General features: G+C 33.9%; 1 protein-coding gene across 4 annotated transcripts in view; it reads right to left on the bottom strand.

The window, feature by feature from the left end:
• Positions 1–2,494: 2,494 nt before the first annotated feature.
• STRN3 (striatin 3) overlaps positions 2,495–12,904 on the bottom strand; it is a 98,242-nt gene continuing 87,832 nt past the window's right edge. For all 4 annotated transcript variants that reach the window (XM_020876796.2, XM_070478055.1, XM_070478054.1 and 1 more), the window contains 4 exons: positions 12,292–12,432; positions 9,355–9,462; positions 4,306–4,392; positions 2,495–4,223 (listed from right to left, as the gene is read on the bottom strand). In XM_020876796.2, the coding sequence (XP_020732455.1) occupies positions 4,054–4,223; positions 4,306–4,392; positions 9,355–9,462; positions 12,292–12,432 (506 nt within the window). In that variant the 3' untranslated portion in view covers positions 2,495–4,053. The remainder of the gene's footprint in view (positions 4,224–4,305; positions 4,393–9,354; positions 9,463–12,291; positions 12,433–12,904) is intronic.

Here is a 12,904-nt window from a genome sequence, read left to right as displayed (position 1 = left end):
CAGATGAAATGGAAGCGATTTAGGTTATCAAGCGTCTTTTGTAGTGTATTTCCATAACTTATAGTAAATATCACACTGAACAAGATAGCAGCATTTGCCTAGTATTTTTCTATTTATATGCTTAATTTTATTGTGTATTGATGTATTTGGCTTGTACTCTAAAAGTCATCAATGTATTGAAAAAAAATTAGGTTGGTAAAGTTTTACTTACCACTTAGAAGCATTTAGCTTTAAAGAAAAGCACATCTTCCAAACAGCTGAACTGAGGAAAAACAGCTAGTGACTTAAGGTGCCTGACTTACTGTGTGTCTCTCCCTAGGGCATGGTAAAATTTAACACTAACTACTTCATGTGGAAAGACCAACTGAGTTTCTTCTTAAAATCATGCAATAAGACCTTATTTTTTTTCAATTACTTATTGAATGCCGTCTGTTCTAGGTATTATTCATAGCCAGTACCAGGTTAAAGAGTAGGAAATACTTTTGAGTACTTGGTTCAACAAAGTTGTTTTGTAATTAACAGTATCTTTACTGTTGTGAAGTTGGTTCCTAAGAACATTGATGCAAACTCCCCTAATATAACTATCATTATCCCACCAAGAACTCTCCCCAGATAGAAGTGCTGTCATATTCTATCCCATCTTCTCTAAAGACCGTGTTTTCTATTTCCTCTCATACATACACTAATCCTATCTGAAATGGTTTACAACCACCCAAACCAGTTAACCTGGAAAAGATGTTAACTGGTTGGAATATTATTCCAATAAATCTTTTGAATTTAACAATTTTAGTTTGTGTAAAACGAATGAAAGGGCTATGTATCAGAGGCAGAAGTGAAATTGTCTTTGACACTACATAAAAATTTGACAAAAGGGAGAGTGCAAAGTCAATGACTCCCCTGACCACCACCCCCTGCCCCTTATAAAGCCACAAATATGACCAATTCATGTAACAAGAACTTTCATTTAGCAACAGAAAAACAGGTTTAACATTTTTTTTCCACAATAGACAACTGTCAGCTGAGAAGACCAATCCTTAAAAAATTTAAACAAATATCCAGGCTCTAGTCATTAGCTCTTTTAAAAATTTTACCAGGAACAAAAGTTTTGAGGTAAACAGGGAAGCTTATATTTTGACTTGAAGAGCAACAAGAGAGCATAAATGAACACTTTAAGTTACTGTCAACTTTTTAGAAGTAAACATAGTCAAGATAAAGGGTTAACAACTAAAAGAGGATTTTTAAAATGATATAATTAAACTTTGCAGGTATGCCTAATATCAATTATGCTAGCCCATTTATAACCTTTAATGTATTAAATGAGACTTGGTATTCAGTGGATAACTTAGAAAATATGAAAAAAGTACATGAGTAATATGAAAATATTAAATACTGAAAAACTTAACATATGAAAGTCTGTATATAAAAATAAACTTTATGTATAAATCACCACTTAATAGTCAAATGAATCTACATAATTTCCAGTAAGTCACAAATGAAAGCACACAAAATGAAAATAAGATATTCTTTTTGCATCCTTTTAGTCTCTTCCAAATGTTTAATATTGTAGAGAAAATACAACCAAAGTAGATAAGAGAAAAACATATACTGTTTTTATGCATTTCAGTTTTAATACATTCCAAAAATGGTGAATGTTTATGCATTGCCATAATGATAATCACATTTCAGTTAAAACAGTAATCACTGCCTTGGAACAGCTGCCAGAAAATACTAAGCTTTGGAAAGCTTGCTCTTCAATTATTTTAAAAACAAAGGGGTGTGGGGGAGAGGAAGACAAAAATGCACCCCTAAGTTGGATCTTCAACTGAGAAAACCAAAACCCCAGTATTTTAAGGAAAACTTCTGAAAAGTTTTAGTGTTTCACCAGCCATGACTAAAACTGCCACTTCAATTTTTATGGTAGGTGGCAAAATATCTCAAAGTTAGTATAATGTATTATTATTTTTTGCAGTAGGCATTCAAATAGAATAAGATGTCTACTATTAGGCATATTAAAATAGAATTTGCCAAATTTTTCTAATGTTTTCAAAGTTTTCTAATGTTACCTTCTAATTCTATTTCCAATTCCCTTCAAAAAAGGATATTGCTTGTTGAAGGAAAAGTTTAAAGATACTAATACTTAACATCACTTATGAGGATGTTTTAATTAATGAATAATAGTTTATTCTCTGCTGAACTCTTCTGTGGGAAATACCCTTGACTAGATAAGAAAACACTATTAACTGAAATTCAGACAATAAGGTAGGATATCTTAGGGATATGATATAAAACTGCATCTCTGCAACTTTGTGGGGGTTCTATTTAATTATCTAAACTTCAATAGAAGATTTTTTCTTTAAATCCCCAAATGGGGTGAAATACTTTTAAAAAACATTCTTAATAGTATTAACTATTATAATCTTGTTGAAGATTATCAATAAACAGTACAAAATTTAAAAGAAGAGCATAAAAATGAAGGACTCACTGAGAAATCATCTCCATTACCTAGTTTAACGATGGAGAGTGAAGTATTGCACTTTATTATTTAACACAAAATAATGTAGCCAACAGTAACATACAGGTACACAATTTAATATTTATTATATGCATTTTATATACATTATTTTTCAACAGCGGTACGTTCGCTATGTGGTACAATCTTAAAAATTTGCTGATTCATAGTTTGTAAAACAAAAACCTTACAAAACTCATCAAAACTCGCAAACTGATCAGAAAAGTTTTTTGGAAGACTAGAAAAAATACTTTATTGTCTTAATCATGCATTACACAAACAAAATCTTTAGTTACACCATAAAATTAAGCACATCTGAAAAAATAAAACAGGGATAACTAGTCCAAACACAGCAGATTTCTGTATCCTGATTCAACTATTTTTGTATCCTATTTGTATTTCAAATTTTACTCCAAATACTTTAAAACAAGATAGTTTTGTCTGGAATCATGGTAAACCAAGATATGTATCTAGGGGGAGTCACCTTGGTTTGTAACTTAAACTATAAAATATTCCATTTTTAGTCTATTTTAGACTATCAAAGAGTTCCAAAATAGATATACAGGTTCCTTTAGCACATTAATAAAAGGATATAAAGACCAACAAAAAGTGAAATAAATAATAGGCTATTAGCAAGATGGATAATCCTTGATAAATAAACTTGTAAATACAGTAAGATGTACAAAATATCACATAGTGATAGGATGCCAAGATTAGTTTTTTTATTTTTTATTTTTTAAGAGTTCATTTGGAGTACTAAACCCCACCGTTTCATTTTAATACATTTAATAGTCCTTGGATTAAGAAGACAGTTACGTGATGATGATGGTGATTTAGCATCTTTATGGAAAGACTTAGCTGAGCTGTATTATGCAAAAGAAGGAAAGAGTGTGGTTACACGGCAGCGGGTCAGTGAGATCTCTGTGTTTCAGGGCTGTATAATGCAGAAAAACTTCGATACAATCTTGAGCACTGTTGTGACAGGCTAAATATATAAAAAGACTTATAAAAACTAGAATTTTATCCAAACATTTTGTGCAACTAATGCTAAAATATCTTAAGTTAAATTTTCTTTTTTTATTTTTTTTAAAGCAAAATAAGTTTAAAAGGGAATCTGTGGCATTCAACCGATAAACAGAAGATCACTAAGAGATGAAAAAAGCTACTCTTGGAGCTCACTTCCCCCCAACAAGAGCACCACATTCCTAACCCTAAGGCAGCACACAGAGTCCAAAACAAAAGTCTTTTTGTCAGATCAGACTCCACATTGGCTTAGAGATACCTAAAAGACAGACATACGCTCAGTTCATATCCAGTACAGGCCACAAATAATGGAGTCCTTTTTTTGTCCCACGAAATACAGTAATTACAATTAAATTAATGAGCCTGACGTTAAGATGTGATTTCCATCAATTTATGCCTGCCCAAATAGCCTTCACCAGGCAGATCATATGTAGTGTCATATCATTAACTTTTTTGATGGCAGTGATGCAGACCCTTTGTGTCCAAGCAAATCTGCTGTTATGATGAGAGTTTTTGTTGATTCACACAAATACTTTGGCAAGGGCATCAGCCCCTGCACTAGCAATATATGCTTTTGATGGATGGAAAGCAACATCATAAATTGATTCATCTAGTTTCTTCCTATGTGCTGTTATTTCCTGCACACATGTCTTGCTGTCCAAATTCCACAATCTAATAGAACAGTCATGGCCTGTAAAAGAATAAATAAAAAATGTTACTGAGTAATAATTCTATGATAAAATTTGCGGGCAGGACAGGAAGTTCAGACTTACTTCCAGACATCAAATAGATTCCATTAGGATCTACTGCTAGACTTGTAACAGCATCCAAATGAGCTACCATAGAATGAATCATTTTACCTAAATAAAACATAACAGAGAAGATTAAGTTTTCAAATAGTTACTAACTTGGGCAATCAGAAACCATAATACAACAGCAACATAAAACAATCTCAGCAACAATAAACAACATAGAATTTACCATTTAAAACATTTGAGAGGGTACAATTCGGTGGCTTTTAGAACTTTCATCATGATGTACAATCATCACCATTATCTAGTTCAGAACATTTTCATCTCTGCAAAAGGAAACCCTGTACCCACTAAGCAGTCACTCCCTATTCCTCCCTTCCAAGTCCCCACTAAGCACCAATCTCTTTTCTCTATGGACTGGCCTACTCTGAATGCTTCATACAAATGAAATCATACAATAACATGTGGCTTTCTTTTTGGGTCTGCCTTCTGTCATTTAGTTCCTCCACTACAATAATATTCTAAAGAGAATTTTAATTCTAATGCAGAACTTTTCCAACTGCTTCAAGAGACATCTGTGTAACATGAAACTGAGGGTATATGATAGTGGAAAACAATGACTATAGAAGTGCATTAAAAGCTTAAGTTCATATAAAGGGGAATTAAGAGTGAAAACGAAATCTTTCTCATTAAGAGATGCTTTATTAAGAGATTGTTTTATACACAGAGTTAATTTAAATCACCAGAGAATACGTTCCTATCTAAAGATTCTGATAGCATCATTTATCTTTTGAAATGTCAATCATCTTATATATAAGAAACAAGAAAGGGGAGAAGGGTGGGAGTACATCAGAGAAATTACTCTGGATTTCCCCAGATAGTAACAAAAGCATTATTCTAGAAAATGTAATTTAACTTCACTGAATTCTTGGCAAGCAAACAGATTCAATACTGAGTTGAAATTTAAAAACAAGTTGTGAGTATAAACTGTGTTGCATACTTTGGGACAAGGGCATCAGCCTCTGCACTGGCAATATACACTTCTGATGGTTCAAAGGCGATGTAAGTTGATTCACTCAAGAAACAATAAGATGGCAAATACTGGTATCTTAAAAAATTTCCTCCCCTTTGGAGAATGGATACATGTATACATATGGCTGAGTCCCTTTGCTGAAACTATCCCACCTAAAACTATCACAACACTGTTAACCAGCTATTCTCCAATATAAAATTACAAGTTAAAAAAATTTCCTCTCCTTTCATTCAGCAATGAGTCTTTTATTACTCAAATGCCTGGGCTTCTCCTAATGAGAGATGGAGGTCTTTCTCCAGAATTCTATTTACAGTCATTTGATATGCTGCTTGTCCCCTGAAACGTTCCACACTGAGACATGAAACAGACCTACTTTTGTTATCTGCTATGGGGCTTCAGTCACTGACCTGAACACAAACCCACAACATGATCAAATGTGCAAAAAGTTACTCTGAAGAGCATAAAAAGCCTGCGACTTTCTGGCAATACTAAATGCTTATCAATTAAAGACAAAATTAGTCTCTCGTCATTTAGGCCACTTCTGTCTGTTTTTCATCAATATTAACAGAGTAACCACAAGTTTCTCTCTACTATCCTGAGAAACAGAAAAATCATTCAACATACTATTGTGCTAAGTTGCTTCGGCTGTGTCCAACTCTTTGCGACCCTATGGACAGGAGCCCACCAGGCTCCTCTGTCCATGAGATTCTCCAGGCAAGAATACTGGAGTGGGTTGCCATTTCCTACTCCAGGGAATCTTCCTGACCCAGGGAGCAAACCCATGTCACTTTCGTCTCCTGCATTGTCAGGCGGGTTCTTTACCCCTAGCGCCACGTGGGAGACATCACAACATACTATTAGTCCAACATAATTCATCTACTGGTTCTAGACTGTTATTCTTCTCAATATTAAAAAAAAAAAAAGGAAAAAATTCAGAGAATGAAGAGCTGGCCTCCAGCCCAATGATCTCAAAACATTAGGGGGACAGCTATGAAGTATCATTAGCTTCCCTTAAAACATTAATTCTGAGATGGCGACTCTTAACTCACAGATCGAGTTCTGACTTCTCTTTTGAGAATGACTGTACATCTACTATATGTATCATGTCTTAAACCAAAGAATTCTTTCATCCCTAACTATGACATATTAATTTAGAGTCAACCCTCATCTACATAGTCGTGAAGTCACTTCAAAATGTGAGTGACCCTTCAGATTGGACCAATTATAAGGAGGTGCAATTCTGAATCAAGTTGGATGCTGGGTTTCCACTAGTGACCACAGAAGTCAAAGTTTCTGGCCCTTCCTCCACCAGCATATACACGCAGCTTCTGACATTGAACCAAATCCACTTCTGCTCCACGGCGCTGCTACCATCTCTCTTCCCCCACCAAGATTCTTTCTTCCTCTAACTCAGGAAAAAGAGGACACATGCAGGCTCTGATTCGCTCTTCCCCAGCACCTTAAGCCCTTTGACTTGTGCAGTCTATAAAATGAAGAAACAGACTGATACCAATGTCTCACTTACAGAAAGCAATATACCACTTGTCTGTAAGATTGAAGAGGACAGGATACTTTGTTTTATTCACCAAAGATCAAGAAATGTGCTGAGGATATGGCAGATACTCTTAAGTTTTGCTGAATGAATGAGGCCATAACCAACTCAGGACCCTCTTCCTCCAATTCCCCCCGCACTCCTCCCAGGTTCACCCATTTGCTAAAGTCTTGGTCTCTTGGTTACAGCATACGCAATTCAAATTTGTGTCTCTACCAAAATTTCAAAAACCACGAACCCTGAAGATCTCTCTGAAACAAATACTATAAATGGAAACTTCTAAATCCTCTGTAGTCAAGGATCTACCATACAGTGTGACTTGAGTATCTTTCTAAACCAATATTGCAGATCCCTGGTCAAATATTCAAGTGGTTTTCATAGTGCATAGTGTAAACAAAAATCCATTATTCTTAGCTTGGCTCTGAAAAATCTGGCTCAGTAGTTTCTGCCATCCTTCTCCAAACTTACTTACCTCTTTGGCTTTACCTCTAAGAAACTTCTTTTTCCAGCCCAAATTCCCACTTCTGTGCTTCTACTCAAAATACACCCTTATCTGGAATTTCCTACGAACTTCTTCACTTACAAACAAACAAAAACCTTATCATCCTTGCAAGGAAAAACTCAAACCTTAACTTCACGAAGACTCCTTTATCTTACTGCATTATGCATGAACATGTGTATGTATGAGTGCGTGTGCGTACACTCACACTATATTCCCCAGGCAACAATAAGACCTCGGAAAGCAGAAATAACTTATACATGATGGTAGCCAGTGCAGTGCAAAACACTAAATGTCCTTTTATTGTTAAAATCTAAATACTCACTGAGTCCATTCATATAATCAGTTTCTATAATGTTTCAGACAAGAAATCTAATAAATTACTAATCATTTGATAGAATACTACCCTATTAAAAATTTAGCTAACCATCAACACCAGTTATAGGGATATTTGAGTGTATCGTATTTAAATGAATTGTCAGTTTTCAAGACAAATTTCGATAAAAAGAACACACATGAACTCAATTTACAGTTTAACTCAAGTGTTGTATATATGTGTATCTCAGTGTACGAGAGAGAGAAAATGAGAGTGAAATTTTCCATTGTTTAGAGTCTAGCGCTTTAATTATCTTCACATTAAAGATAAGGTACTAGCTAGTTAACAAAGAGAATTAATTGGTAGAATTTGTAAACAATCTAGGTCTACAGGCACCTTATTTCTGATTTCTGCCAGACAAAAAGCTCTAAAGAATCACTTTTTCCTTTTATTATAACTACTAAAATTCCTGAAACTTTCCTTACAAATGTAAACTTTCAATAATTAATATAAAGAATCTTTTTAGAAACAGAGTAAAGGAAATTATCTCTCTGCTCTTGCAGCAAAGGAAGATCTTTAAGCTTCATAAAAATGTTTAAAGAATTGATCTGATACAGTCTTAAATTGAGACATTCACATGAATATGAATCTTCCTTCCCGTGCAACATATAGACCTATGAGTCTCCATTCTCTTCTCAACTTGTTCTACTGAGTTCAAAGGAACCTGTCCAAGAAAAGTGTTATTTGAAGAAAGATATTTCGAAAACTCAGAAAGACTAAAATTTACAACCATGTCCTATATAAGCTACAAAGAAAAATCTGTAGTACTGATTTGTTGTCTTGCTTGATAATTTGTTGCCCTGCAAGAATGTTTCAATGAACACTTTAGTTTCTTATTTGGAAGTCTTTCAATACTTCTAATTGCTTTAGCTTATCAAAGAAACCTCTCTTTGCTATCAGACTTTTTCCGAAAGAGAGCAAACAATACTAAGTATTTGGGTAACAATTTGGGTAAACAATTTGGGTAACAACAAATGACACAGACATCCTTAAACAAACAATTCTATGGCCAAATTAAAATTTAACTTGATTTCTATATAAACTGGTATGTTTCCTTACAAACAAAAAGTACAGGAAAGGTGAAAATAAACAACTGCCACTATATCATCATTTCATCCACTGATAATTTTAAGAACATATTTAAAATGCCCAAACCAGAAAGTGATCTTCTATGTTACACTAATTCACAACAGAACATAAAGATAAAAATTTCAAACAGAAGGGTTTATAACTGTCATCACATGAAGAAATCATAATAGGTAAGCAAGATGTTTTGGGCTTTCCTGGTGGCCCAGACAGTAAAGAATCTGCCTGCAATGTAGGAGACCAGGGTTTGATCCGTGGGTCAGGAAGATCCTCTGGAGAAAGAAATGGCAACCCACTCCAGTATTCTTGCCTAGAGAGTTCCATGGACAGAGGAACCTGACAGGTACAGTCCATGGGGTTACAAACAGTCAGATATGACTGAGCAACTAACACTAACAAAGGTAAAAATTAACAAACATTATAAGTGTGCTGCATTAAGTAAAGCAAAAATCTGAGTTAAGACAGTTTAACATGGCAATTTTCAAGGTAGGGGGTCAGTACAGAAAATAAGATAACCTACTTACCCGTTTTATTGTCAAAAAATTTGATGTGTCTATCTTCATGAGCAGTTATTGTAACAGGAAGTGTGGGATGACTTACTACTCTGTTAATGTGATTACTGGATTGTAAACCTAAAAAACAGAGGAAAACACACCAAAATTCAAACCTTCAATGTAATGTGGAATCTAAAGAAAAAACATACAAATAAAACAAAACCAGATTCACAGACACAGGAAACACATAGGTCTGATAGTTGCCAGACAGGAGGGGAGGGAGCGGCAGGGCAAGAGGTGAAGAGAATTAAGAGGTACAACCTCCAGTTACACAATAAATAAGCCAAGGTGATATAATATACAGCATAAGGAATATGGTCAATAATATTTCAATAAGAAACATTATGTAGTACACCTAGTTTAATATTGCCCATTAACTATTTTCAAATAAAAAAGAAATAAAAACTTCAATTGTAAGTTAAATGATGGCCTTTGCAGTCTTACCAAAACATAAGAATCACTAAAAACTAAAGCTTTTATATATTAAACAAAAAATATGAGAAATAAAACTAAGATTCTAAAGATACACATTTTCTAAAAAAATATAGGATAAGCTAGTAAGTCTTATAATGTGGATGGATAGCACTATGCTCAAGTTTAGAAAAAAAAAAAACAACGAAGTATTTTAATGCAGACTGTCAATATAGGGTGGTTTAGAATTTTTAAATTATCCCAAATCCACAAATCATTGCTTTTAATAAATAGTCCATAAAAGAATTAAGAGTCAATTAATGAAGGAAAAAAATCATAAGTGATAATTAGGTGTTTGCAAGAACAAACCCTATCCCCTCCTACAATGACCAAAAATACTGAAAAACTGGAATTGATATTCTTAGGAATGAGACCCTTTCTTTACTACCAAGTTCTTAATTTTTATTCAGCTTAGTGATGAGGGAGAAAAGAGAGATCAAAACTAATGGGAAAATACTGTCAGCATTTATTAGACTAAGTAAATTGATCATTCTATACGTATACAAGAACTCTTCACTGAACTGAAACACATTGAAAAAAATAATCTGTGTAAGAGGAAGAAACTAGGGTTGAAAAAAGACACTGCATATATATTTGTTTTTAGATTTGATCACAGCCCATTTAAATATTTTTATAATTATAAAGTGACTTTTAAAAGAGCAATCATGAAAAATCAGAAGTAAAAACAAATGAACTTAACTGTATAGCCAATCGGTATTATAAGCACACGTGACTTTTAAAAGCACAGTAATTAGACTGTCTGTATCTAGTAAAATATACCCTCTATTAGTAATGAAATTCTTTTTGGTGGTATTGCAATTATTATTCTGAGATGACTTTATCTGTACTGTTACATAAATTAAATAAGAAATTGTGATCATTTTGCAGAGAATCAAGAGTTTTTAAATTTGTTAAAATAAGATAAAAACATAAAACCAATGAGATAAATCTGAATCAGAATTGGAAGCATCTGAATAAAATTTATCAGTCTTTTTTTTTCCAGTCTTTTTCTTGACTAAAAATGCACTCTTCAGATCTATCTACTGAAAAAGTCTAAACCAGTGGCCAACTCAAGAGCCATGAAAGCCATGAGGACTGACTCAAGAGCAGAGCTCCTATCTTGCATTCTCTAAATGTCATTGTCCACTAAAAGAAACCATGGCTCCTTAGAGAATGGACCATTTCAGATCTGGGGTGAAAAATGAACAAGATGGACCTAAAACATCTTGTCATACCAGAAAGAAAAGCATCAGCAACTAACAGGGTTATGTCATAAGGGGAGACTCAGGAGCCAACCTGAATAAGCTCCCACTGGCCAAAGATGAAATAATCTGAGTAGCAATAAAAATGATACCTGTTAACAGACTGAAACAGATAAAATGCACTTATTCCAAGAAAGATTATAATGATAAGAAAAACACCCCCTCCCCCCCAAGACTCACTTCACTGGTCACCTTTGGAGGATGCTAGGGAATCACTTCATCATTTTAAAAACTGGTAAACAAAGGGGAGGAGTGGGAAGTAATCATTTATCTTGCCTTTCCTTTATAATTACTAACTGCAGGTAACCAAATTACTGATGAGGGTTGTCCCTTCTTATAGAAGCAATCTAGCTAAGAAGTGTAAAAGAAATGATAAAATTAGAAGAAAATTTTTGAACAGTTAATGAATTAATGGATCCAAGCAATGACTAGAAACTAAAAGAAAGACAGACCAAAGAACATTTACTTCTGATAAAAATTCACAAATTATTACAAAATAGTCTTGCCAAAAACATTTAAAAACTTTAAAATGAAGACAAATAAAATTTTGACCCTGAATCTGAACAAGCCTCTAGATCTACAAACAATTTACAGGAAATAAAACGAACAGGAGAGGAGCACATTAAATGACAGCACGAGTATGCAACTGGTAAAATTCAAACTATGGGAAACTTGACCCAATTTCTTCAGTTAAAAAAAAATGCAAGGGGAATACAGGAGACAGAGGGGGAATCTACAGATCAAGACAGACGTGAGAGACCTACCAACCAACCACAGTGCATGGGCCTTATTTGGAACCTTATTTGAATAAACTGTAAAATACATATACCACATTCTATCTTACAACCTTGGCCGTTTACACAGAACTACTGGAGCTGGAAGATGGGTTCATTATATATTTCTCTACTTCCATGTGTGTTTTCATCAAAAACCTAAAATTATTTCACTTGTTTTCTTTTACCCTTACATTTTTTGCTCTACTCACTTACCTGTCCCCACATGCTTATCCAAGTTTTTAAACATAATTTGAGAAAATAGCAGAAATAAATAAGTACACATTGAAAGTTATTCTTTTTTCATTCTAAATTCAAACAGTCAAAACATAAAAAGTAACAGGTTACCCTCTATTGTAAAACAATCCTTTTTAAGGTTTCAACCTTACCAGAAAACTTACCAGAATCCATCTGTGATGAAAGCATCACCAATGACTGTGATGTTTCTAAATCATAAATTACTGTACTACCAGTGTTGAAAGAAGTCACCATATGTGCTGGATCACAGCCTATAAAGTCAACTGATGTAGGTATTCCATGTTCTGAAAGGAGCCCAAAGAGATATAAGGTAAACACAATAATTCAGAAATCTCTGCTTTTCTAATAAGAAAAAGGAACTTGAGTATTCTTGAAATAATGTTAATAATGAAAAAGCAATTGTGTTAGGATGGTGAGATATAGTAGGTAATTTATTCTCATTTATTAGAAGTTTTTGTAACATTATAAGAAAAATACATCTACAGAGCCCTTAAAGAAAGAGACAAAAAGCTATTGCTCTCCTATGCATTTTCTTCTAAGAGACAAAAATCCTAGGTGAGTTTACTGGCCCATCTGCAATTTTTTTTTTTTAATGTGGATCATTTAATAACTCTTTTATTGAATTTGTTACAATATTGCTTCTGTTGTTTTTTTATGTTTTTTTTTTTTTGCCACAAGCCATGTGGGATCTTAGGTCCCTGACTAGGGATCAAACCTGCACCCCCGACATTGGAAGGCTAAGGTTTAACCAGGGAC

Source organism: Odocoileus virginianus, chromosome 16, assembly GCF_023699985.2.
Source record: "Odocoileus virginianus isolate 20LAN1187 ecotype Illinois chromosome 16, Ovbor_1.2, whole genome shotgun sequence".
NCBI lineage: Eukaryota > Metazoa > Chordata > Mammalia > Artiodactyla > Cervidae > Odocoileus > Odocoileus virginianus.
This window is presented reverse-complemented; position numbering and strand designations above follow the sequence as displayed.